Source organism: Toxotes jaculatrix, chromosome 24 (assembly GCF_017976425.1).
Source record: "Toxotes jaculatrix isolate fToxJac2 chromosome 24, fToxJac2.pri, whole genome shotgun sequence".
Classification (NCBI taxonomy): domain Eukaryota; kingdom Metazoa; phylum Chordata; class Actinopteri; family Toxotidae; genus Toxotes; species Toxotes jaculatrix.
The window spans coordinates 8383462-8408631 of NC_054417.1; the positions used below are offsets into that span (position 1 = coordinate 8383462).

At 43.2% G+C, this 25170-nt stretch overlaps 1 protein-coding gene across 4 annotated transcripts in view; it reads left to right on the plus strand.

Annotated features, from left to right (window-relative positions):
- The window catches only part of zeb2b (zinc finger E-box binding homeobox 2b), an 89533-nt gene extending 64831 nt beyond the window's left edge, over positions 1–24702 (plus strand). Inside the window, exons 3-10 of one of the 4 annotated variants that reach the window (XM_041032429.1) lie at positions 2512–2766; positions 8271–8339; positions 10972–11160; positions 12237–12451; positions 15656–15764; positions 16634–18648; positions 20629–20809; positions 22555–24702. In XM_041032429.1, coding sequence (XP_040888363.1) covers positions 2512–2766; positions 8271–8339; positions 10972–11160; positions 12237–12451; positions 15656–15764; positions 16634–18648; positions 20629–20809; positions 22555–23126 — 3605 coding nt within the window. In that variant the 3' untranslated portion in view covers positions 23127–24702. The remainder of the gene's footprint in view (positions 1–2511; positions 2767–8270; positions 8340–10971; positions 11161–12236; positions 12452–15655; positions 15765–16633; positions 18649–20628; positions 20810–22554) is intronic. The other 3 variants (XM_041032430.1, XM_041032431.1, XM_041032432.1) reach the window with 3 other exon arrangements.
- Positions 24703–25170: the final 468 nt, after the last annotated feature.

A 25170-nucleotide genomic window follows, 5' to 3' on the forward strand; every position in this document is an offset into this window, starting at 1 on the left:
TCCTATATTCTCAGTCATGCCCTTAAAGTTTGTCGCAGAAGGTCCACAATGCTGCGTTCCGTCATCCCTACGTGGGAGTATAGAAGTCAGAATGGTGTGCGTTTCTGCGGTGGATGTGTTACTAAACAAAAAGAAGCTCCCTCGCTCTTTTTATTGGGGAAGAATAGGCCCTTTAAAACCTGTCCAGCCTTAGATAATTTCATTCAGCCGGCCCCTGCTCCGCTGTCATTGAATCTGCATCCAGAGATCAGGTTCACAGCGACGGGTTGATAGCTTCCCAAGCCTCTTGGCCTTTTGTTCTACACCAGCCCTGCGCTGCTGCCCCCTCCTCTGGAAGCTGGGGGGGACACAGAGCTGATGGGACATTGCTGAGAAAAGTTTAAAACCTCGGGGTTGACGGGGCACAGAGATTCCAAAATGGCCGTTTTATTGTTTTTAAGGGACTTTGAGTCGAGAGATTCCAAAGTGTGACAAACTTTGATTGTGATTCAGTCGTCTAGATGTTTGAAGTTAAACAGGTAGACTTTACTCTTTCAGAACACGCACATAACTTCTCAATAAAAGGCACAATATCAGTTGTACCAAGGTAGGTGTAGACCACCCAAGAATTCCTAACGTCTCTCTCCACTCCTGGGTCTCCAGCCTCGGTTGCCTTTTTTGTCATCTCCAAGGAGCATTACTGAGTCTGAACTTGCCTAAACCCTTGTGATCACACCTCTTGAAAAGGTTTTGTTTCCTCCGTCGATTGGTATTCGAGGCAGGTCACCGCACTCCCACCCTCCTCCGCCTCCTCCCTCCCCCCCTTGCCTGCCTGCCTGCCTGCCTGCCTGCCTGCCACCCTCCTCCCCCTTGCCTCCCCTCCCACATTTGAAAGCCCTGTTTTCATTTTAATTTGCACCTGTTGTGCAGTTGTTCGCTGAAGGCAAGTGCAGACCAGTCAATCGTATGGAGACGTGTTAGGAGGAGATGTGGGGAGGATTATCTTTTCATATGTATAATGTCTTCAGAAATGTCATGCGTGAACTTCATCTTGTTGGCGCTCTTGTTTCTGGGAAAGTTCAAGAGGCAGGGACATTTTCAGGCCTCAGTATCTATAATTTTGACACAACAATGTCCTTAATTAAGCCTGTTGATTTCTTACAGAGTCACAATGTGAGGCATTTAGCATATTTTATACTGTTTATGCACCAATATTAACACGACATGACACATAAAAGCTATTAGATATAAATCTGTTGATTTTCACCAAAGACTCTGCTGACTTATGGTGCTGCTGCAGCTTTTTTCATTACTCAGAAACATAAATTCAACTGAAGCATGTTAAAAAAAGCCTCCACCTTCACAATGGCGGCTCAAACCTCGGGCCCTCCCATGATTGGCTCTTACCGCAGAACATTCTTGTACAAGCTGCCAATGAGGTGTGTCCCCATGCCATGCTTCTGGCTCGCCTAGTGCTCCATCTGCACTCCTCCAATAAGTCTTCTGACGTCCTTTTCTGCCACGATTTACACTGCGGCCGATGGCTGCCGATGGCGGTGACTAATTTGCACGCGAGCCACCTTTGATTGAGTTCACAGCCCTTATTTACAGGCTGTCTATTTTAAGAAAAGCAGGCATATGTCTGGGACCTGAGTGTTGTGGGTGCTGTTCTGGAGTTTTGAGTGTGTGTGTATGTGTGTGTGTGTGTGTGTGTGTGGGGTATGTATGTCAGCCTACCTCCCTGTATGTGTGCAGTCAATCGGCCTCTAGGCCCTGTCGTGTTTCTATATTTTCATATGTTAAGAAACATTTTATATTTATGTTCATGGTTCACTGGCAATGCAGATGTAAAGACATCCGAAGGGTACATGCAGTGAATAATGTAAATTACTGTAGGTTAAGCCTTTTATATGCATAGCAACGACATTTGTAATATTGTATGTGCTATGCGGAGCATCTCAAACGTGACGGGTATGCTCCGGAGCAGAGCCGTCCTGAAAGGTGCAGCTCGTTGGCATCCGAGGCATGTGAGTAGGACTGAAAATTAGTGGCTATTTTGGCTCGCATCTCCTCGACAGCTGTCTGCCCACCGCTGTGGTTCAGTCACAAATTCCGGTCGCGGATGCTGTAATTGGGGTGTAACCCACAAAAAAAAAAAAAAAAAAAAGCGCCCACGCCTTGGAAGAAGCAGTGATGTGGGGTGACCTTTGTAATCTGGGAATACACCTCAATTTCCAAAACAAGTCCAGATCCCTTTTCAGATTCCTCTGTCATTTATGCTAACAGTGTAATCACTTAGCTGACACTCAAATGCAAGTGTCAACACAGTACATGCCTGCATTCATTAATCGATAACATCACAAGCTGCCAAAACCTTCAGAGATGTTCCTATGTAAGAAAAAATAAGAAATGCCTGAGAAGATCCATCTCCTAGTTATTTATAACTTGTACACCCCGTTATTTCTCTGTAGTCCTTTCCTAAGCTCTGCTTTGCTGACCAGACGGGTCCCCCCTTTGTTTCTCTTTGTATTACAGCTCTCAACTATGAGAATGTGGTGGAGACCGGCTCAGAGACTGAGGAGGAGGACAAGCTGCCGGTGTCTGAGGAAGACCCTCTGATCAATGGCACGGGCAGCCCAGCCAGCCTCACCAACCCGGAGGCCTCGCCACGCGCCGAGAGCCACGGCCTGCTGACCAAGGAGGAGGAGGACGATGAGATGCGGGACAGCGGCGTGGAGCACATCTGGCCCGACAACGACATGCTGAGTGCCTCAGTTGATGGTACTGGTAAGTGTCTCAGATCAGATGGTGCAGAGATGAACTTGATTTTCCAAACTTGGCTAAAAGGCAAACTTATGACTTCCACTGGGTTTTATTGTAAGTTTTGTTGACCAGAAGAGTTGTAGCTCTGCCCACTGAGGTTCATAACCAGTCAGATTATTCTCGCCTCCAAGAAATGTTTGTGAAACCAAATCTGCAGTCTGTTGTTTTGAATGACAGAGAGATTTACACTATATGAGAAATGTGACCTGCAGTCTTAGAAAACCAAAAGCACAAAATTAAATTGTGATCGATGAAGTTAAGCTAACATAAAATGATAAAAATGATAAAAAATCTAATTGTAAAATGTCCTAAATAAGCCTATTTTTTAGTTTTAATTGTAGATGTGGGTCCAGAAAAACCTAAAAACAGCTCAGCTTTTGTTCTACCTGCTTTACCAGATGTGTGGGATTCAGGTGAGCTGTCAATCACTAAAACTGCCACTGAGCTGACTTTCAGATACTTTATTGCGACTGTGTGCACATCCTGCCACTCGTGGTGTTGTCTTATGCCGTAAACCCCACCCATCTGGTGCCCGAGTAGACTTAAACAAACCCCACGAAGCGTCTTGCAAACACTGCTTGAGCCAGGTCTGACGGTGAAGCCCCGATGATGCTCCCTCAGCAGACAGACATGATAAACACTTTCTCTGTGAGTGACAGAGACCATTTGGTTCATGCTTAGAGAAAAGTCCTGCTCTGAGCCAAACAACAAAAATATTTACAGTAATGTATAACCTCACAAAAAAAAAAAAAAAAAAAAAGCCAGTGAGCTGCAGAAAATGAAAAGCACTGGGAGGTGAGAATGTGGTTGATACTCTTCAGTGTTTGAGTCTGCAGATTCGGAGGTTAGTCAGACTGTATCAGTGTTTATAGTAATTCAGCAACCTCCAGCAGTGACCGATGCCACGTGATACCTCCTCCCTAACAAGCTGCTTAATCCCTGGCAGGTGATACCTTCCCAAACTTGACTGACTTATCATCTTTTCGTGAGCAACTCTGATTGCAGGGGCCCCAGTCACGGATGCTTGAAAGATAAATACTTTTAATTAGGGGGCAGGGTATAATCATTAAAGGAAGCCAGACTGCTGCAAAAAGTCATTAACAATCTTAAATGAAATTTTTATTTTTATGATAGCCATTTACATGTATAATAAGAGTCAATGATTCTTGGAAGCATGTGACAGGAACAGAGTATAGCGAGAAGTCATGTAAGACAGCCCATTTAAATGAGCTAGGCTTCGCTATTCATTTCTGCTAATGAACTAGCTGTGCACAGTGCCGAAAAACGGGGGAACATTCAGCAGTCTTAAATTTTAATATGGGGGAAAATTGCACATTTATTAGGGATGAAAAAAAAAAAAACTTAGTGGGTATCAACATTTGCTTCTCCTAAATAACAGTTCATATTGGCTCCTTAAGGGGAGGAAGAAAGAAAAGACAGTTTGGTAAATAAATCAAGATAAAGGATAAACAAGCTGTCGTTGCATACGGTAATTGTTTATTTGATAAAGACCCGCGGTGCCATAATGTCTGTAATTCAACTATGTTGCAATTCCCAGATAATATGCTTCTTGTGTGATAAAGTGTCTGACATATTTCGGAGAGCAAGTCAAGTTCATTAGAGCATTTGGGAGTCTCTTTCCCAATCTTGCGGGTGCTGTGTTTCCCAGCCTGTTTTTTTTTTTCTTCCTCGGTGCCTAAGTGTCTACAGTGATACCTCAGCACATAACTTAGGCCTGAGATAAGTTAGCACCCTCCCTTCTTCCTACTCAGAATGATTTAGTCGTCACTTCTCTATCAAGTGTTTTTACACAGGTCTTGGAAGTGAGAGTGAATATAACCCATTGTAGCTCTGCACAAGTTTGGGAATTGGAGTAAAAGTCCAAAAATATTGCCCTAAAACACAAACACACATGTAATGTATTATGATGCTTTAAAATGAAGTGTCTTTAGCTGCAGAGACACACAGCCTAAATGATTTTCTGAGGCGTAACTGCTGCATGTTAGAAGGAAAGAGAAAAAAAAAAAAAAGTTTATCACCGAGCCTCTTCTGATTCCAGGGCACAATCAGAGTCTTGTGTCTGGCGTTGTCCTTGACATTCCTTCATCCCACAGCGAGGCTGGACACGATGTGCTGGAAAGCATGACATCATGATCAGTGACAGACATTTTCAAATAAATCACCTGCGTTCTCCCTTCGCCCCTTTTTAAACTCTTCTTCAGGGCGTCGGGAGGATTTCTGACTTCACACTGCAGAAGTCTCAGGCTGTGAAAATCCCAGTTTCTTCCTCGTGTTGGTTGGGAAGCATATTGGCTCGATCCTGGAGACGCCTTATTTGAAAACACAAAATCTTTCTCTTGTTTGACGTTTTTGCCAAATTTGGACTCCTGTTTTTGATAAAACAGTGGTTCTTGTTTTCTTTGCGCATTTGTCAGGTTATTAATTTGTCACCTACTGTATCCAGGAGTTTGCCATGTTTTTCAATAAGTGCAGCGTTTCTGATGCTTTTCACCCTGCCAAGAATGAAATTCAGAGGAAAACACTTCTTTGGTTATTCTTTGGCTGTAAAATGCTCACATTTAAAAGGATGGAACACCGACACAAAATATCTACTACTGACAACTTCAGTCTAAAAATATCAGAATTGGCATCAGCTTTCAAAAACCTGTTTTTAAAAAATATTGTTTTATTTCTGAGATTCTGAATCTATGAAATGTTTTCCTCAAACGTGACAGAGTCAGGATAAATGAGGCTAAATGCACGAGGGCAGAACTTTAAAGCGCTTGCGACTGCGGTGACCAGCCATAAAAGTAGGAATGTTTTCAAAATAAACAGCATCAGAGCTGCTATGAAAATAGGTGGAATTACGGCCTGGCCAAGGTATTCTGGACTCCTCCTGGGTCCAGAGTCGGCTCTCAGACCTCAACATCGCTCTTCAAGGAGGTGTGTACCTTACCGCCTCAGGTCCTCTGTGATTTACTGCTGACAAAACACACTTTTCCAGCATTTAGTGGACAGTTTGATCCAAAATGCTTTCCATGACCAAGAATAGGCACATATTTGTGGCATAAATGACTCCAGAAGAAATCAAATCCCTCTTTTTCCCCTTGTTTTTACATTACTTGTTATGTTTGTTTTTTTTTCATAATGTGAAAATTTTAAATCCTATTCTATGAGATGAAGTCGTGAAACTGATAATGTCCTGTGAAACTGTTGTGTAAAGCAGGCTCCACAGCGGCAGCGTTAGAGCCTTTCTTGCTATAGAAAGACCAAGCACCCAGCTCACCACAATGACACTTTGTCCCATTTGAATGTAGTTCAGGACTGGCATGGATGCATGCATGTATGTGTGCCAGAGGCCCATAGCAGAGAGGTGTATGTGGTATTAGCCTACCTCCTGCTGGAAGGCAGCAGTCCCTCCCTTCACACCACAGATAACAAAAGTTTTCCAAGGTAAATAGGGGAGAGTGGAGGGGCCAGTAAATCCCACTGGTCATCCCCTTGCGTCAAACCAAAAGTATGCAGCCAAATTTGATTACCCAAAACAAACACAGTGCCTACAAGGACACAGAAATGTGAGGGAGTTTCGACCGTGTTCAGTGCGGAAGGGGGGGAGGTTTTCATACATGCTGATATCTGATACTTGTGGGTATATTTTAATCTGTGGTGGAGGGTTTTTTTTATCTGTTTTGTTTTGTCATAGCTTAATTTATGTTGTTTAAAACCCATTTATTTTCTCATACTGCGTCTGTGGTTTTGATGCTGTTTGGCAGACGTGCAATCAAATGTACAGAAAAAAAAGAAGAGGAAAAAAAAATCCTTGCAAGGGGAAAGTTAAACTAGGACATGCCCCTCCAGAAGAGTCTGTCATTATTCTCTGGAGCCATTGACAGGGATATTTATCATTTCACCGCAGAAGCCAAATCTTTAATTTTGAGACAACCCTGAATTGCGAGCTTCAGAAAGCATTCCACAACTATTAAGCCCATTGTTTCCAACTAAAAATAAAAATTCTTTTTGCTTCTGGCTTTTGTGTAGCGTAATGTAAGCAGGATAACATTATTATCAACAATACACCCACCACCTTTCCTGTAATATCTCAGCCAGGTTTCTCAATGTAGGCGCTCATCCTGGTTTAATAGCCAAGGGATAGTCAGATACATCAGATCCTGCTGTGGACGGGTAAAAAAAAAAAAAAAAAAATCTTCACAATGCAACACTTGTAACGTCCTTGCGGAGCAGCAGAGCAAGAACAGATGCGTGTAAGGCACACAATGCAGGTTTTTTGTTTGTGTTTTTTTTTTTTTAACACAAAGCCCCCATGTTCTCGGAAGCACCTTGATTTAATTTTTACCGACGAGGCAGGAAGGACAGACCAGGGGCTCCTTAAGCTGATTGTCCAGTCAGTGTCCTCCTGTCGACCGCGGAGGGATGAATTTGTCAAAAGAGGGTTTGTTTATGAGCCTGTCAATCCACCGTTTATTTACAGCCGCCTCACCTGTGCCAGGACAATATCTGCCCGTCTGCACAGTTTGGGTGCCATTATCCTGATTGGCAGTAAGAACCTGTTCTGTTTAAACCAGTACTCCTGAAGGTTTACTGATTCGAACGTGTCTCTGAGGCAGGGCCTCTCTGGGACAAAGAAGAAAATTGGAATGGTTGAGGTCAGCTTTGGGTGGGTGGAGTCAAAAATTGTGATATTTTTATTTACCCTTTAGTATTACCTGTGTACGGCTCTGAAATGTTTTATCGCTCCTGTTTTAGCTGTTGTCTGTTTCACTGGGCTTCAGTCAGCCGACATTCTTCACCAGAAAACATTAATTCTTTGACTCCACCCACCTGAGGTTTACCCCAACCAATGAGGGTATTTCTGCCTCCAGAGCAGCTCTGCCCCTGAGAAATGTTTGTGCAACTAAAACTCTTAATTTGTGGTGAAGGGCTGTATTCTTTTTAGTTAGGAGCAAGGCGCTAACTCTCTGCCAGGGGTTGTGGGAAATCAAAAAAATGTGTGCGCTCGCAATACTCATGAGCAGCTTCGGATAAAAGCATCCACCAAATGACATATGATAAAACAAGCGTGATCCTGCATGCAGAGGATTGCAGCGGCGTCACAGCCAGGGAGTAATAAGCTCAGCCTGCGTGTTGGCTGGAGCTCTATGATTGCTCAGGTGGATGTGCTCCATGTTGTATTTAATCGCTCTGTTTGGCGATTGAAGCTTTCTTTGCCTCCCCCGGTGCTTGTTGTCATGTTAAAGGTAAATAAGTCACTGTCTGGCCCAGATGATAGCATTCATTAAGCATGCCGAACAAAGCTGCGGCGTGCCGCCATGCACAGCGGTGCCTTTATTGCTTTTTTCCATACCTTTTTCTTAAAGGCCTCATTGTCAGCGGTTGTTGGTTTGCACGGTACTCACCCTCCCCTCTCTCACCCCTCACCCCCCTTTTTCTTCTTCTCTGTTTCTGTGCAGATGAAATAAAAGATGATTTTGACACTCTGGGGCCTGATGCCACTTTGCAGGCAGTTGGAAACGGTACAGGTGAGTTGACCCAGCTCAATGTGAATGAATGAATGTGTTTTGTATAGTTGTGTGTTGCTCTTTTCCTTTGCAGCTCACTCGACTCTCTGTCCCTGTTACCTAAGCTGCGACATGCTTTCCCAACCTTTTTGTCTTCTGAGCTCTGCTTGCAGCCTCTCATCACAGGTTGCATAAGTCTACAATCTGTGACCAGTTCAGCCAAAGAATGGTTTCCCTTGTCAGGTTTTTTTTCAGAACTTTGAGGGATTGCTAGTACAGTGGAAATTACAATGTCCTTCGGGTCATTGTGGACATTTGGAAACTGGGTAGAGTTCTACTACAGTGCACACCAGAGACTCTGTGTTAAATACTTTACATCCAAATGCATTGTACGCATCTAATGATAAAACAAAAGCCCTTTTTAGTTTAGGGTTGGTTGCTGCTTCCTTATCTTGTTCATCAACTTGTGACCCCTCTGGGGGATCTGACCCCAGGTTGACAACCACCTCTTTAAAGAAACAAGAACCAAACAATGACATCCAAAAACTGTGAGCTGTAACTAGAGAAAATCTTGTCTTGCTGACTCAGTGACCACTAAGGCAAATCCCTGGATGTTTATAGGCAGCTAAAGGGATTTGAATTTTTAAAACCTTGTGCTGTTTTCAGCCTTCCTGGTTAACTAAATGAGTCTTTGCGTGTGTTTGTGTCCCGTCGCCTGCTCCTGGTGGAAGCTAACCCTACCTGCCATTTTTCATTAAGCCATCAAAGCTGATTTGCAGCCACACACCCCTCCCTTCCATGATATCATCCTGGCCACCCTGACAATTGGCCCTGGTTGCTGTTATGGTAAACCAAACTCACCCCACAGAACGCCACGCAGCCCTCCCTCTAAAAACCCTTCCTTCAGCTTTAATTACTATTACTTCATGCTCGTCGTGGTGTTTTCTTCTTCACTTTTTTTCCTCTCTCCGTTCTCAAAATTCTAGCATAGCAAATGTTTTCCATTTTGACTGCTTAAAGGACTTTTGGAAACAGTACTGTTGCACTGCTGTGGAAGCTCCCCGCCACTAGATCACATGTGATTTCATTTAAAGACATAAGCAGTTTGATCACGTCCTGGTGCCAAAGCACACTTTGATCCAGGTGATTTCCTCCCGCACTGAATGAAAAGTCGGTCATTTCTCCTTAAAGAAACAAGTTCCATTTTATATTTTTTCTTTTAGAAAAGCAAATGTGAAGAATAAGTTCTCGTTTCATTTGGGTGAATGATGGAGAAGCTTGGTACGTTGCACCGACTGAAAGTAAAACATAAAATAAACAACATTTCATTAACCTGACAGTTTTTAGGTTTAGGTCCAGGAACTGATTGCACCAAGCCGCACCCTGGTCAGTCGTCACTCAATCTTAAATTAACCCACTTAAAAAAAACCCATCATCATAACATTGAGTCTCTCACAATTAGCTTAGCTGTCTTCAAAAGCCGCAAAGAATCATCTAATGAGAATGCTGTAAATTATGCTATCACGGTTATCAAAAGCGATCCATTGGCACCGATGACATTTCGGTGCCATTTTTGACAACCAAATATCTACTACCTTGACCTTTCGCAAATTGGACCGCAAAGTCATCACGGACTAACAAATCGCTCTTTAAACCTCACCTTGGCTCACAGTCTAAAAGCCTAATTAACAGGGGAGGGAGTCTGATGAGACTTCACTGGGTTTTTTAGTTTTTTTTTTTTCTTGGTTCAGCATAGCCAAACAGCCTCCACAATCTCTAGGATGTAAACATTGTGTGAGTTTGAGTGTGTGTGTGTGTGTGTGATTTTTTTTTTTTTTTTTTTTGAAAGTCGGCCATCCCCTTGACTAATGAAGGCTGCTGATTTCTTTTAGCTCCGGTTTGTTTTTGGAGGCAGCTATCTCCACACTGCAGCTTAAGAGTTTCCCTGAAGAGAAGGGACTGGGAAATAATTTGAGAAAACGCATTGTGTGGCCTCAGCACTTTGGCTGGCTTAAGATACATTCTGCCCAGCTATGGCAGAGCATGTCTCTCTCTTTTTTTTTCCCCTCCCCTTCTCTTTTTTGCGCTGGTTTGTGGTTTGGCCTTGGTAATCTGTTCAACACAGAATCAACAAAAGCCACAGTCTCTTGATTGACCTTATATGTGAAAGTCGATACAAAGAAACGTGGCTCTGTTGCTGATTAAGCCAGCCTTGTGCGTGTACATATGTATGTGTATGAGTGTCTTTTCCTTTTTTTATTGTACAGTCCTAAACTCAGAATCAGATTTTATGTCATGAGTAAATTAGGTCAGTGAAGGTTTTTTTTTTTTTTTAACACGTTACTCGTCAGCAGCTCATGGTAGCACGTTTATCTCTGACTTTTGGCCGGATTAAGTTACAATTCTTATTTTAGCCGGCATGGCGTGACAAGCAAACCCAGTAATTTAGATGTATTCTCCCCAAAGCACGGCTGTAATGTTTTAGGGTGGCTGTCCTCATCGCATTTCCACCAAGATGTTCCCAATATCCTCCTGTAAGACATTTCTCTGGGGAAGAAATGAATCCAATTTATTCCTCCCCCTCTCTCTCTCCCTCTCTCTCTCTCTGTCTCCTCCTTCACTGTCTCTCTTTCTCTCTCCTCCTCCCTTTCAGTCAAGAGCGTCGATTGCACTTCAGAATTTGAGGACTTCTTCGCCAAGCGGAAGCTGGACGACAGCGACAGCCACGTGGTGAGCATCGCCGAGTACCTGCAGCGGGGCGACACCGCCATCATCTACCCAGAAGCCCCAGAGGAGCTGTCCCGCCTGGGCACACCTGAGGCCACTGGACCAGAGGAGAACGGTATGAATCCTGTCAGGGGTTGGTGGGAGGGGTCAAAGGTGAACGTATAGAGTTTTTTTTTACTGACAGACTGTTGGTTCAACTTTTCAGAGTCACCAAAGATAATTTAGGGAACTAAATATACAACTTGTTCTAAAAATATTTTGACTGAAAACTCAACAGGATTTAATATGTTGCCCCCATCATTTTGTAAGATCAAACTTTCTCAGAAGTGTCAGTAACACATCAATATCTATCTGAAGTTACAGGTCCTACCAGGCTATAAAACACTGCAGCACCAAAGTGTGTTGAGACAGGCCACATTGTATCACTTAACTTTAGAAAAAAGGTTTGATACCCAGCCCTAATTCCTTAACTCTGGGTTGGTATTGAACTCTGCCTCCTCCTGTAGCATGAATGTTGCAGGAACAGAGCAGCAGCAAAGGCCAGCAAAAAAAAAAAAAGAAAGGAAAGGAGTCTGGACAGAGTAGCAGCTCTGACACGACTGGGCAGCTGTTGGTCCCACAGATTCGCCGGATGCCTTGGTGTTTACCTACAGTCTTAAGCAACAGCTGGGCAGGGGCTTGAAATCAGATAGCTCACCTCTGAAGCTCCCCGGAGGGAAAGAGCTGAGGGGGGTTTGAATCGGAACAGGCTCGTGATTCATGCTTCAGTCACGATGAACGTGTCAGCGAGAATGGCATTAAAAAGTGTGGGCAGTTAAAAGCAATTAGAAAGGTATGAGGAATTATGTGTGTGTCTCAACGAGTTTGTCGACTTGCAGTTTCGTATATGTATCCGTGTGTTTGTGTACATGCAGTGTCATGTGCCTGTTTGTTGCTATGTCAAGGAAACCGAGACTGATCAGAGTGAGTGCGCTGTGTGTGAGGCAGCACAAGTGTGTGAGGAGTCGGGAGGAGGCCGTAGTGCAGCGGATGCCAGCCTGACACTGTGGCTCTCATGTGGAGCAGATTGCAGAGATAACTCCCATACCACTCTGGGCAGCCCGCCCGTTAGCTGCCATTGATTCGCTGACCTTTTGGCCCGCTTTCCCTTCCCCTCCCCCCCCCCCCCCCCTCCCGCTGTCTCCTGTGCAGACCTGCCACCTGGAACGCCAGATGCCTTCGCCCAACTGTTGACCTGCCCCTACTGCGACCGGGGCTACAAGCGCTTGACATCGCTGAAGGAGCACATCAAGTACCGTCATGAGAAGAACGAGGAGAACTTCGCCTGCCCCCTGTGCAACTACACGTTTGCTTACCGCACTCAGCTTGAGCGGCATATGGCCACACACAAGCCTGCGAGGGATCAGGTGAGCGGAATTTAAATTTTCTTCTTCGTCATCCCTCCCATGACTTTCTATTTTTTTCTCCTCCTCCCGTTTCTATCCCCTATTTCATTTCATTTCTAATGTGCTCTGATCCCTCGGAGAAGAGAGATCATTTTTTCTGATTGGCAATCATTATTAATTTTTCATGGCATTTTGAAGATGCAGATCCTTTAATGGTAATAACTTTAATTGAGGCCCTAAATGGTTTTTTGATGGCCCTCCCTGATATGATTTTCCAGTCTCATGTTCACGATCGAATGATTGTGTTAATTTCCAATTTGGAAATTTTTATCAGCTCCTTAACTTCACTTCACTCCTGGCCTTTAATGTTCTTCTGGTGCAGCCTGCAGTCGTAGTACTCCATCAAACTCCACCCACCCCCCACCACCACCCCCCACTTCTAATTTCATGCACTGCATAAACATCTGTGTATACTTGAATTTTCTCAAGCGATTTATAACCTATATGTCTGAAATACTGTATAATGTGAATATGCTGGCAGTTAGCATGAATCACCTTAAAGTCCTGTGAGGTGAAAACACATCCAGCAGTCACGGGTGTTTAACTCGCTTGTCAGCTTTAAGTTGAAGATGTGGGGTGAGAGATTGTGGCAAAAAAAAAAAAAAAAATTGCACGCTTTCAGAGTTTTCGCACATTGGGGGATAATTATAACTTCTCAGTGAACTAAAATTGGAGCAGTAAATTTTAAAGTAGATGGAGTCTGTATTTGTGCCTTGAAGGATGATTATAACTGAAGGATTTGTTTTGAAAAAAAAAAAGCAAGTTTTATCAAAGACTTTAAGTTAATCTCTAAAATGCAATGAATCTACTTCTGTGATTTAGATATCCAGTGAAATTTAACTTTGAGAAACTTAAAAAGAAATTTAAAAAGAAGCAATTGAAAACCTCCAGGAAAAAGGTCACACATTATCTCTTTTTTGTCTTTTATGTATTAGATTACATTACGACTACAGGTTGTGTGTTACAACACAGACAAAACCTCCAATACTAATGCAGTAGCTGTGTCTGCTCCCTTTAAACAAAAAATAAGAAAAATGGTTTGTGTCACTTCTTCGATACCTAATTTTCTCACAGGCTTCCTCCACAAGAAAAACCTTGTAATGTACAGTAGTGCAAAAAAAAAAAAAAAAATCTGCCATTCAGCCAATCACAGATGATATCATGTACCCTGATGCTTTGCAGTGTTCAGTCCCAGGTCGTGGGTGTTGTGCTCTCTGAAGCGAGGATGACAGGCTCAGACTGTGGCTGATTTGATCAGATGTCAGCAGCCAGCACTTTCACCTGATCTACCAGCTGGGTGTAAACGTGAGCAGATGGGCCGGCCGAGTGAGCCGCTGTCCCAATCCTCATATTACAATGCTGTTGCTGCTCCCCTCCAGAGTCGAGTCAATGGCCAAAGACTCCTATACAAGCACTGCAGGTCCTTCCACAAAGCCGGTTATCTTGATTTGTAAATTAGCTGGATTGTTTAAATGGTAATCCTTGAGATGAGAACGAGGTGACGTCTTACTCCTTTGATTTCCTTTGTGGCTGCAGTTAGACTTTCTGTAGGTGGCGCTCGTTTCTTTGTCTTTTCAGTCACGGTATCTAAGACCCCGGTTCTTCTTTTTCTGTTTCTTCAAGACAAACCGCAAACATAAAACATATCACTTCCACTCAACGCGTCTAGAGGACAGAGAAAATCAAAATGAGCACATATTTATGTGCAAATGTACATTTGGCAATTACCAACTAACTCAGGAGCAATCAGATTAACATAAAGAATAATGTCCTGATAGGTAATCATGTGCCGTGTTGTTCTGTCTCGTATGTTTACAAGCCTTAATACTCCTCCTCCTCTTAAGCACTTAGCTGAAATATGACTAATTAGAGGTTATACATATGCAAACATCCAGTCGGGTCCCCGCCCACAATCAGCAGTGGTGGTGTTCACACCGACAATGAGCCATGAAGGAGAGATGGAGCATTTTGCCGGTGCCATTCACAATTAGGAGCGCAGAGCGATTGTGTCTTATTAGCAGTGGTGGCGAGACTAAACTTTACCGGGCAGGGGTCCTCAAGGGGGAAGTAAGGGGATGGTGGTGGAGGTGGGGGCACTGAAGCAGCTGTTGCTGTTTGTTTATGCAACTCAGCAACATACGAGCAGTGGGGTCCCTCTCCGGCGCTTGGCGGGGCCCCCGACTCTCCCTGCTTGATCTTTGAAGGTTGGGGCTGTTTGAACAATTCCTCCCAGTCCTCCCAGTGTCCTGCGCGCCACCATCTGTCTCCCCAGGAATGTGGGTAGAGTCAGCACACACCCCAGCATTTGTCAAGGCTGAACTGGGAGGAGGGAGTCGCTGTGTTTTTCCCCCTAGCGAGCTCAGAGAAAATGTGTCGTTTTTTTTTTTTTTCTTTATATTTACTAACTGTTTAACGTCCTCACCTCCCACTTGGAATTAATTGTTTCGTGAGTGACAAGTCAGGTTTACACACCCAGTGTTGTTGTTGTTGCTGGGTCTTATATTTTGATTTTTCTTTTTTTTTTTCCTTTTCAGAGAACAGGCCTTGTTTGAATTGCAAATTCCATGGATTGCAACTGATGTTTACCTTTGAACAGCGAATCAAGGCCGGGCCTATACGCTCTGTTCTGTATCCTAAGATTATTAAAGAGACATTTGAGGTTTTTTAAAAAAAGCCCCAATTACTATAAGACATTTGAGACTGTTCTGAAAAAGTACAAAGTGTAATTCAAATGGTGTGAATACAGGTATGCAGAGAGAAAGAGCTCACAGATGATTCTGAATACCTTTTAGACTGATTAGGCCCAAATTAATTGAAAAGTAGATCAGATCGGTGGCTGTAATGAGGGGGAAACGGTGTAAAAAAGAAAAAAAAAACGACTCTTTTCATTTATTCTATTTTCTGGGCTGCCAAATTCTAAAGGCATGCCTCCTTTGGCTGAGGAGCCAGGAAATTAAAAAGTATGTGATTCTCTCTGTTATTACCGCCGCTGCCTGTAGTCGCTCAACGGAGGTGGGAGTAGAAAGCCAAGATGCTTCATTGGCGACAGGAGCTGCTTGGCTTGTTGCGTGTTGTCATGCCGACCAATTGTGATTATTTACTGAACTCTCCCATTTTTTTTTCAACTTGTGTCTTTCTCTCTCTCTCTCTCTTTCTCTCTCACAGCACCAACTGCTCAACCAAGCGGCCGGCAACCGCAAGTTCAAATGCACCGAGTGTGGCAAGGCCTTCAAATACAAGCACCATCTGAAGGAACACCTCCGGATTCATAGTGGTGAGTGGCAAGAGGAATGCTGCCCCGCTCTTTGAATATTCATAACCATGATTTAAGAACACCATGAATCTGCAGAAATTCCTTTCGGCTTCTTTTTGGACCCTCCCTGCTGTTAATGGACACTGAACTCTGCTGTGTTAAGAATCATTTCAGTTGCCAAGTATAATATTTGGTTGGAAATGCGTATGTATGTGAGGCACATCAGAGGTTTAATTTCATTTAGCGGTTTGTTTGTCACAGACAACTTCCACTGATCAATAGAAAAAACTAAACAGAGACAGAGTTGATTCAAAATTTTCATCTGTTGTTACAAAGCCGATGTGTATAAAGGGGCAAAAAAAAACAACACAAGTCCTACAGCACACAAATATATGTAATGACTTAAAACGACTGGTACTCAAATAACATGCAACACTTCACTTACAGTTTAATTTAATTTACGTCTTTCATCACATCTACAGCAGTGAACTCACTTGTTTCTCGCCTAACTTCTGTTTCCTTTAGTAAATTTCAGGCAATTAATTGCTGCACTGTGTTCCCAGTATATTCTCTCGCTGTATTTCATTTTACTTTCATTGTATTTTTTAAAAAAGTTTTCTAACACCTTCCTCTGCCATGTGAAGCACTTTGAATTGCCTTAATGTAAAACAGGCTTGACAAATAATCATTTGCAAATTAGCAAATTGGATGTTGATCTGATCCTGGCAGATTTACCCTGATGTTGTTAAAATGTCTATGTTGATTTATGTTCATTGTCTCCTATAAATGAACAAACAAACAGTACACTTCGGTGATATTATTCACATACATACTTACATTCTCATATCAGCCATCTTATGCTATACATATATATATATTTTGTTTTTCAGGTGAAAAACCATATGAGTGCCCCAACTGCAAGAAGCGTTTCTCCCACTCTGGCTCCTACAGTTCCCACATAAGCAGCAAAAAGTGCATTGGGCTGATAGCTGTCAATGGCAGGATGCGCAGCAACATGAAGACTGGCTCCTCCCCAACCTCAGCTTCCTCCTCGCCCACCAACACTGCCATAACCCAGCTGCGGCAGAAGCTGGAGAACGGCAAGCCGCTTGGACTTCCCGAACACAACAACCACCTTAACATCAAGACGGAGCCGCTTGACTTCAATGACTACAAGCTGATGATGGCATCTCATGGATTTGGTGCTCCGGGGCCGTTCATGAACGGAGGCATGGGAGGGAACAGCCCACTGGGGATCCACCACAACTCAACAGCCCAGAGCCCCTTGCAGCACCTTGGGATTGCCGGGCTCGAGTCACAGCTCCTGGGCTACCCAGGGCCGCTGGGGAACAACCTGAGTGAGGTGCAGAAGGTCCTTCAGATTGTGGACAACACTGTGTGCAGGCAGAAAATGGACTGCAAGCCAGAGGAACTCTCCAAGCTTAAGGCCTACATGAAGGAACTGGGGTCCCAGGTCGAAGAACAGAAGCAGGCGCTGACATCGCCAGGGGGGCCTCAGGTTGGTCTTCCACTCGTCAATCACAACGGCGCCACCAAAAGCATCATCGACTACACATTAGAAAAAGTGAACGAAGCCAAAGCCTGCCTCCAGAGCTTGACAACAGACTCAAAGAGACAGATTAGCAATATCAAACGAGAGAAATCCAACCACATGCTTGAAGGAGGTGTGGATGAGAAGGTGCAGGAAAACAACATGTTTACGCCTTATGCTTGCCAATATTGCAAAGAAACCTTCCCCGGGCCAATACCTTTGCATCAGCATGAACGCTACCTGTGTAAAATGAATGAAGAGATCAAAGCTGTGCTGCAGCCCAGTGAGAATTTGATGCCCAACAAACCAGGGATATTCATGGAGAAGAACAGCCACTTAACCTCCCCCATGTTGTCTGAGAAGGGACTCACTGGGCCACTGAACCCTTACAGGGACCACATGTCTGTGCTGAAGGCGTATTTCGCCATGAACATGGAGCCCAACTCGGAGGAGCTGCTCAAGATTTCCATAGCGGTTGGCCTTCCTCAGGAATTTGTCAAGGAGTGGTTCGATCAGCGAAAGATGTACCAGTATGGCACTACCAGAACCCCACCACTAGAGCACAGGAACAACACGGATATGGTTGTCGGAACAAATAACCACCACACTCCACCAAAAGACTCTATGGCAGCTAGGTCACCTGTGTCACTAATCAAACCTACTGACCGCATCACATCCCCCTCCATAGCAGAGCTCCATAACAACGTTAACAACTGTGACAACTCACTCAGACATTTGAAAAACCACCAGTTCAGCGGCAGCGCCAAACCCGCAGGTGAAAAGTTGGACCACTCCCGCAGCAACACCCCCTCCCCGTTAAATCTGTCCTCTACATCTTCCAAAAACTCTCACAGCAGCTCCTACACTCCAAACAGCTTGACATCAGAAGACCTGCAGGCGGAGCCCCTGGACCTCTCGCTGCCGAGACTCATGAAGGAGCCCAAGCACGCACTGACTGTCAAAAGCAGACCTAAAGTCAACAGCATCACCATTGACCATAACAACGTCCCCTCTCCACGAGAGCACTTCGAAGAGCCTTTGAACTTGGCCTATCTCAAGAAAGATTTCTCAGGCTCTACCAACAACGGAAACCTAGAAAAAAGCACTAGCCCCATTTTCGGCATTAACCCGTTTGCTGCCAAACCCCTGTACACATCACTTCCACCTCAGAGCGCTTTTCCACCTGCCACATTCATGCCCCCCATGCAGGCCAGCATACCAGGTCTTAGGCCCTATCCGGGCATGGATCAAATGGGCTTCCTACCACACATGGCCTACACTTACGCAGCAGGGGCAGCTACCTTTGCCGAGATGCAGCAGAGGAGAAAGTACCAGCGGAAACCAGGTTTCCAGGTAAATAAGCCACCTGTGGTTTTGTAAAAGCCCCAGGCTCACTCAGATTCCCTAAAATGATCTGAACTCATTTCTGTACTAATTAAAAATGACTTCAGAGTCAGGAGAGAGACACTCTCACCTGAGGTAGGCCGAACTGGCAAAAGCGATGGAGATAAACAGCTGTGACACCACCCCAGGGTGGAAAAAAGTCACGTCATTAGTGGTGTCATGAAGGACAGGGGGCATTTTAGAGGTTCAGCTGTGTACAGTCTGAGATTGATACATTAGTAATTATAATAACACTAATACCAGTCAATGGTGGAAGGGATGGGCTTTGTTAGTGCTAACACAGAGAGTTAATCGTGTTAATCAGTTATATTAGTCAATTATTTGGCAAAAAAGCCAAATACTTGCTGGTTCCAGGATTTGCTGCCTTCTTTTCTTTCTTTTTTATATCATTTTAAGTGGATGATCCTATCCTGGCTTTAATGTGTCTCCAACCTTTCTAACACAGCCTCATTTGTAGATTTCTGGATGTTAGTGATGAGATTTATAATCGTTCAGCAATGGTCTAAAAACAGTTTTGAAGGCTTTCCACACAAAACCTTAACACAGAATCCCAGTAGTTTTTCAGTTTCTACTTTAATTCTTTTACCCTCAGAATGGTCCAGTTTAAAGCATAAAAACACTGGCACAAAATATCAAACAGCATCAGGTTCAAATAAATAACAGGAACGATGTTGGCCCTCAAATCTAATCTCAGTAAAGCTCTAATTGTTACCACTCTCCACTGTAAATTTTACTCGCTGCTGTGTGTGGAATACATTAATGCTCCTGACTCCAGTCCTCTTCCAGCGCTGGCCTGAACTCAGATATTTTGTTATTAAATATGGGTGAAAGGCCTTTGTAAAAATGACAAAGGTGAGCCCTGGAGCTGTGCACTTCTCTGAAATTTCCCATCGCAACTTTGCTGCATTTTAAAGAGAGCCAAAGCCAAAATGAGCTTCTACATGTGGATTAATAATGCACAGCCTCCATGTTCATTACCAGTGAATGCTGAAGGCTGTTTAACATAGAGGGAACCATTTTGATGAAAAAAAGTATTAATAATGTTTCCTATTCTAAGTTATTAAATTAGATTTTAAAAATACAGCTACAGGCGTTTAGTTCAAATTGATTGCAGAGTGATAGTGGCCCCTTCTTAAAACACAGTGCAGGGCTGTCCACACATTATCACACACAGATTCATTAAAGAAAGCTTTGGTGGCTCAATATTGGCCATTAAGGTGCACCTTCTGATTTTAATCATTATATGAGTTTGCAGTTTCAAGAATGGCTCACTGTGCCTCCTCTAATGTTGTAATATTGTTCTCCATCAATTCAAGTCAAGGACTAATCTTTATCATAAAAGAGAATTTTAAAGGAATGTGCAGAATTAACACTCCTGTACAAAATTAGACCACACTGAATACACCATTATGGCCGAGTTTCATAAGGGGGAGCATGTCAGTTATAGATGGGTGATATTACTCCAGAGCTGAAAGTTTTATAAGAAATCAATGCTGGTATGTTCTGGTAATCAAAAATTCATGAGAACATGGAGCACAGTGTGATTGTTTGGGACGTACAGTTCAGTTTACTGTTTTATCTAGTGACATAAAGTGTCGCAGACAGTAATTTCTTTCAACACTGAGTATCTTTTATTTAAATAAAAACAAAATTTGCTCACTTACACATCATCCAATTACAATATTATGACATTTATTCTTAAAATACTTTCATTATTTTAAGAATTGCGTTAACTCTACAACTCCTACAACTAAACGACAACTCCTGAGTGGACGAATAACTGCAGCTCCATGATAGCTCTTCAGATTATTCCAAACACACTGACTTCTTCTCATAGTCAGTAAATTTACATTAAACCCTTCATCACACACCAAATTCATTGTTATTTTTTTTTTTTTGTTTTCTCTCTTTCTGTTGTTGTTTTTGAAGGGGGACCTGCTCGACGGTACACCAGATTACATGTCAGGGCTGGACGACATGACAGACCCCGACTCCTGTCTGTCGCGGAAGAAGATTAAGAAGACCGAAAGTGGTATGTACGCGTGTGACTTGTGCGACAAAACATTCCAGAAGAGCAGTTCCCTTCTAAGACACAAATATGAACACACAGGTATATACTGTTCTAGACCCTTATTTTAAACCCCATGCTTTTTTATGTTTTAAATGTTTGTGTTGCCAAATCCTATCAGTATGAATATATTTTTTTGTTACCCCTTTTCTTCTTCTTTCTTTCTCTGTTTAACTCTTAAGTTGTATATGTAAACCAACACCTAACTTGCTTCTTCATTGACAGGGTTGAGATGCATTTGATGAATTTGTAAAGATGTGATGTGTTTAAAGCTTTGTGTGTTCTTTTCTAAAATATGAAGAGAGAGTAGAATCTGTAATTAATGCAGGTAGGCAAGGGAAGGGAGACTTCAGCTATCTTTTCAAGTGATTGTACTCTTTATTTTCCAATCATATCCTGCTGTATTAACCATTTTGCTATCTCAAAAGACACACATCAATTCACCTAGATATATAAAGCCAGCAAAAGGCCTCTAATGCCTTTATCGGCCCCATTATTGGCGATAGATCACATCAGCAGAGTAGCGCTCAGAAGCTTCAGAGCACTGATAACAAGTCTTTCATTATAGTTATTATACAGAGATCCTCTTTCACTAGGTTGCATCATTTATTTTATCCACTATCTGTAGCGGAGCGCTCAGCGTTTCATGCAGCCTTCGTGTTATCTGGTCAGACATGAAAGGGAGGGAGGGTGCACCGTTAGAACAGCGCACTGAACTCTTAAAAAAGAAAAAAAAAAAAGGGTGCGTTATCTCTGGAACGCTCAGGACGCGACACTTTTATGTTTGTGTCGCTGTGTGTTGTTTTTAACAATATGACGAGGCTCAGAAGTGCAATGAAGCACTGTTCGAACTGGCCAGATGTTGCACAGAAGTGCAGTGGGAGAGCCTGTTGGCTGGTGGACGCGAATGTCAGAGGGGAGTCATGTGATTTGTGTGAGGCAGGCAGCCATATTTCCACACGTGGTGAGCAGCAGTGAATCAGAAGAAGACAAAATTAGAAGTTCGGAGACTTGTTAGCAGTGGTAGCTTTTGAAAGAAGTGCAGGTAACTTTAGGTTTTAGAAGTGAAGAAGTTCAGGTTAGTGAGCAGTAAGTGTTTTGGAATACACTGTAAGTGTAACAGCAGCCGTGTGGCCACATTACAAGCCGGCGGACATTTATTTAGCCAGACAGTTTATGGCCCCGTGTCATAAAACTATCTCACCCTGCCCTTGTGGCCAGCTTGGGTTTCTCATTTCTGCCTTGGCATCCGAAGCGTCCCGTCACATTTGGTAGACGGAGGAGACCCAGCCCATAACCTAATGGAGGGCCAGGCGTCACCATGAACTTGAATTGTGTTGGGAGATAAGCAGGGTAACCCCTCGGAGCCTCCCCCTTCCCTCCAGCCCATCTCAGATTTGTTTACTTCTTTGTCGCGCCTTCTCTGTTTGTTTGCTTTGCAGTAGTTTATTTATGTTGCATTCATCAGTGTGGCACGCAGGCCTAAAATAAGTAGTTGTGGTCGAGTTTCTCCATGCTTTAACCACGGGAGGGAATTTCCATAATGTAGGCCCATGAATGCGAGCGCACTCTCTCACCGTGCTCGCAATTTGAATAAACAAATATCTCTAAGTCGTAAGTCAAAGTTGCATTTAATGCTCCGTGATGTCATTTTACTCCATGCCATCCAATTCATCAGAGTTTTTCCTCAACGTTTTGCTTTCTTCTGAATTGTGTAATGTGTTGTAGCAGCAGGATGAGTGAAGCAGCCGACTCACGTCCCTGTTCTGTGTTTTGTGTCTCCACAGGCAAGAGGCCACACCAGTGCCAGATCTGCAAGAAAGCCTTCAAACACAAACACCATCTCATCGAGCACTCCAGACTGCACTCGGGGGAGAAGCCTTACCAGTGCGACAAGTGCGGGAAGAGGTTCTCTCACTCGGGCTCCTACTCACAGCACATGAACCACCGCTACTCCTACTGCAAGCGGGAGGCTGAGGAGCGGGAGGCGGCCGAGAGGGAGGCCCGTGAGAAGGGCCACCTGGAGCCCACGGAGCTGCTGATGAGCCGGGCGTACTTGCAGGGCATGACACCTCAGGGTTACCCGGAGCTGGCGGAGCGCGAGGCCATCCTGAGGCACGAGGCCGTGAATGGAGGGATCAGAGAGGGACGGAAGGAAGTGGATGGAACGTTTGCCAAGATCGGACGGAGGGATGACGAGTTTGAGGAGGAGGAGGAGGAAAGCAAGAGCATGGACACGGACCCGGACACGTTGAGGGACGAGGAGGAAAACGGAGAGCACTCGATGGACGATAGCTCGCTGGACGGCAAAACGGAAACCAAATCGGATCACGAGGACACGATGGAGGATGGCATGTAATCGGCGACGATGTTTCAAAAGCTTCCCATCTTAAAAGTTTTAAGTTTCTCTCTTTCGGTTCAGTATTCTTACCCACTCGGTTTAAAACACCCTGTTTTAAGCTGTACGTGCACGTGCCTGAAGCTTCCGGGAAGCTTTCTTTGACAGACTCCTCGGGGGAGGTGTGGGGGGGGGAGATGTCTGCCGAACAAGACATGGACTCAAAAATCAATCTGGAGGAGGCGTTTAGGGAAGGGAGGCATGGGTTTGTGAAATAAGCTGCATTATGCAAACCGAACAATGAATAAATGAATACATTTCAAAAAATGTACAGTACTAAGGCCTAAAAATATGTGTGGTGCTAACCTCCTCAAATAAACCCCCTGTGTTCCATAGTATTTATAGCACAACTAGTGACTTGTACAAATTGCACTCCGCTTCTATAATCATGAACAAAAATAATAAAAAGTATTGCCTATGTATATATTTATACAGTGTTGGAAAAAGAGCAGTAGTGTCTGCACTACAGTCCTTCGATATTACCTTTGTTATCACCTACCTACCTACGGTGTCGTCTTTAGTTTTGCCCTGTTGCCCGGCCACAAACATCTCCAGCCACACTGTTTTAGGCCTCTTGAATCAACTTCAAATGAAGGAATTTAAACAAAAGACTGTATGAAGGAGCTTAGAGGTTTTTTTTTTTTTTTTTAAGAGGATGAAGTTTTAAAGAGACCTTCATTTTAAGGGAAAATACAGTTTATGGACAGATGGTATGGGGGAAAAAAAATGAAGGATGAAGCCTTTGTAAGGTGTTTTTGATAAGAAAAAAGAAGCCTTATATGCAAACCTTTTAACCTGTGTGTTTTCTGCAAGTGCCACCCTCGTATTGTGTAAAAGGAAGGTTACTTTTTTTCACCAGCTTCAGTATTATGAAATGGTTCATTGTTGTTCTTTGAAGCACCCGTGTCAGTATTAAGACTTATAGGCAGCAGTTCCTTAGTTTACATTATGTTGTGCAATGTTTTCTCAGTTTCTTTTCTTTTAACTTTGTCAGTATTACACCAAACCATTTTTTTGAAAACAGCAAATTGCATTCATTTTATTTGTAGGTTGAAAAAAAAAAACATTATTTATGTGGCCCATTTTATATTTCCTAATTTTATTTATTTCATACTGTTGTGTACAGTACTATAGTTCTTCAATATATAGATATATTTTAGTAAAAAGGAACATGGTGTCGATCATAGGGGCAAATTTTACGTAAAGAGAGCATTTATTGTGTTTTGAAACATTGTGAAATGCGAAGTTTAATCTTATTTTATTTTATTTCCTTTATTTTCCAGTTACTGGAAAATTCCAAATTTGGGAACTTTTATACAATTGTGAAAACACTGTATTTTCGACTGAAAAATTCCACTTTCTTCATCTTTGTTTCTTTTTTTAAGCTAAAAAAAATGAAGAGGGACTGTTAAATACTATGTATGATATCATGACTGAAGAAGAATCTTTCCTGAAATGTCTTTGTAAAAGTATTATTGAATTCTTAATTTGTAATTTCTCTTGAAAATGACCCTGCTCGAATAAAAGTAGCCAAATTACAGAGTACCAAACCCTCAGCGCCTCATGTTTATTCACAGAGAACAAACTGTGAGGTTTGCTTGGCAGCGTCGGACTCAAGTCACTTTAAATTCTCTCCAAAACGACAGAAACGGGAAATCTTTCTCTGCTCATATCCAGTTTGTACAGAAACCACCGAGGATGGAGCTCCGCTTCTCATTATTATGTTAATTACTCAGAGTCTCAATTCACGTTTTCAAGTGGATCAAAGTGCACTGACCCCGGCCCTGCTGCTTATTATGTCTCATTTAGGTGATAAAGTGTAACCCAACATGTATTTCACTTTTTTCCCCACCTGTATTTGTTCTACACTTTTCAACAAGTTGTATCACAATGAATAACAACAAACAACAGGAATTTATTCTTTATTTTTCTTATTGTCAGCAAATCCCATGAAATGACCAATAATTAATTGATCTTAAGACTTTTGCGCTGGAATTAATTGTCA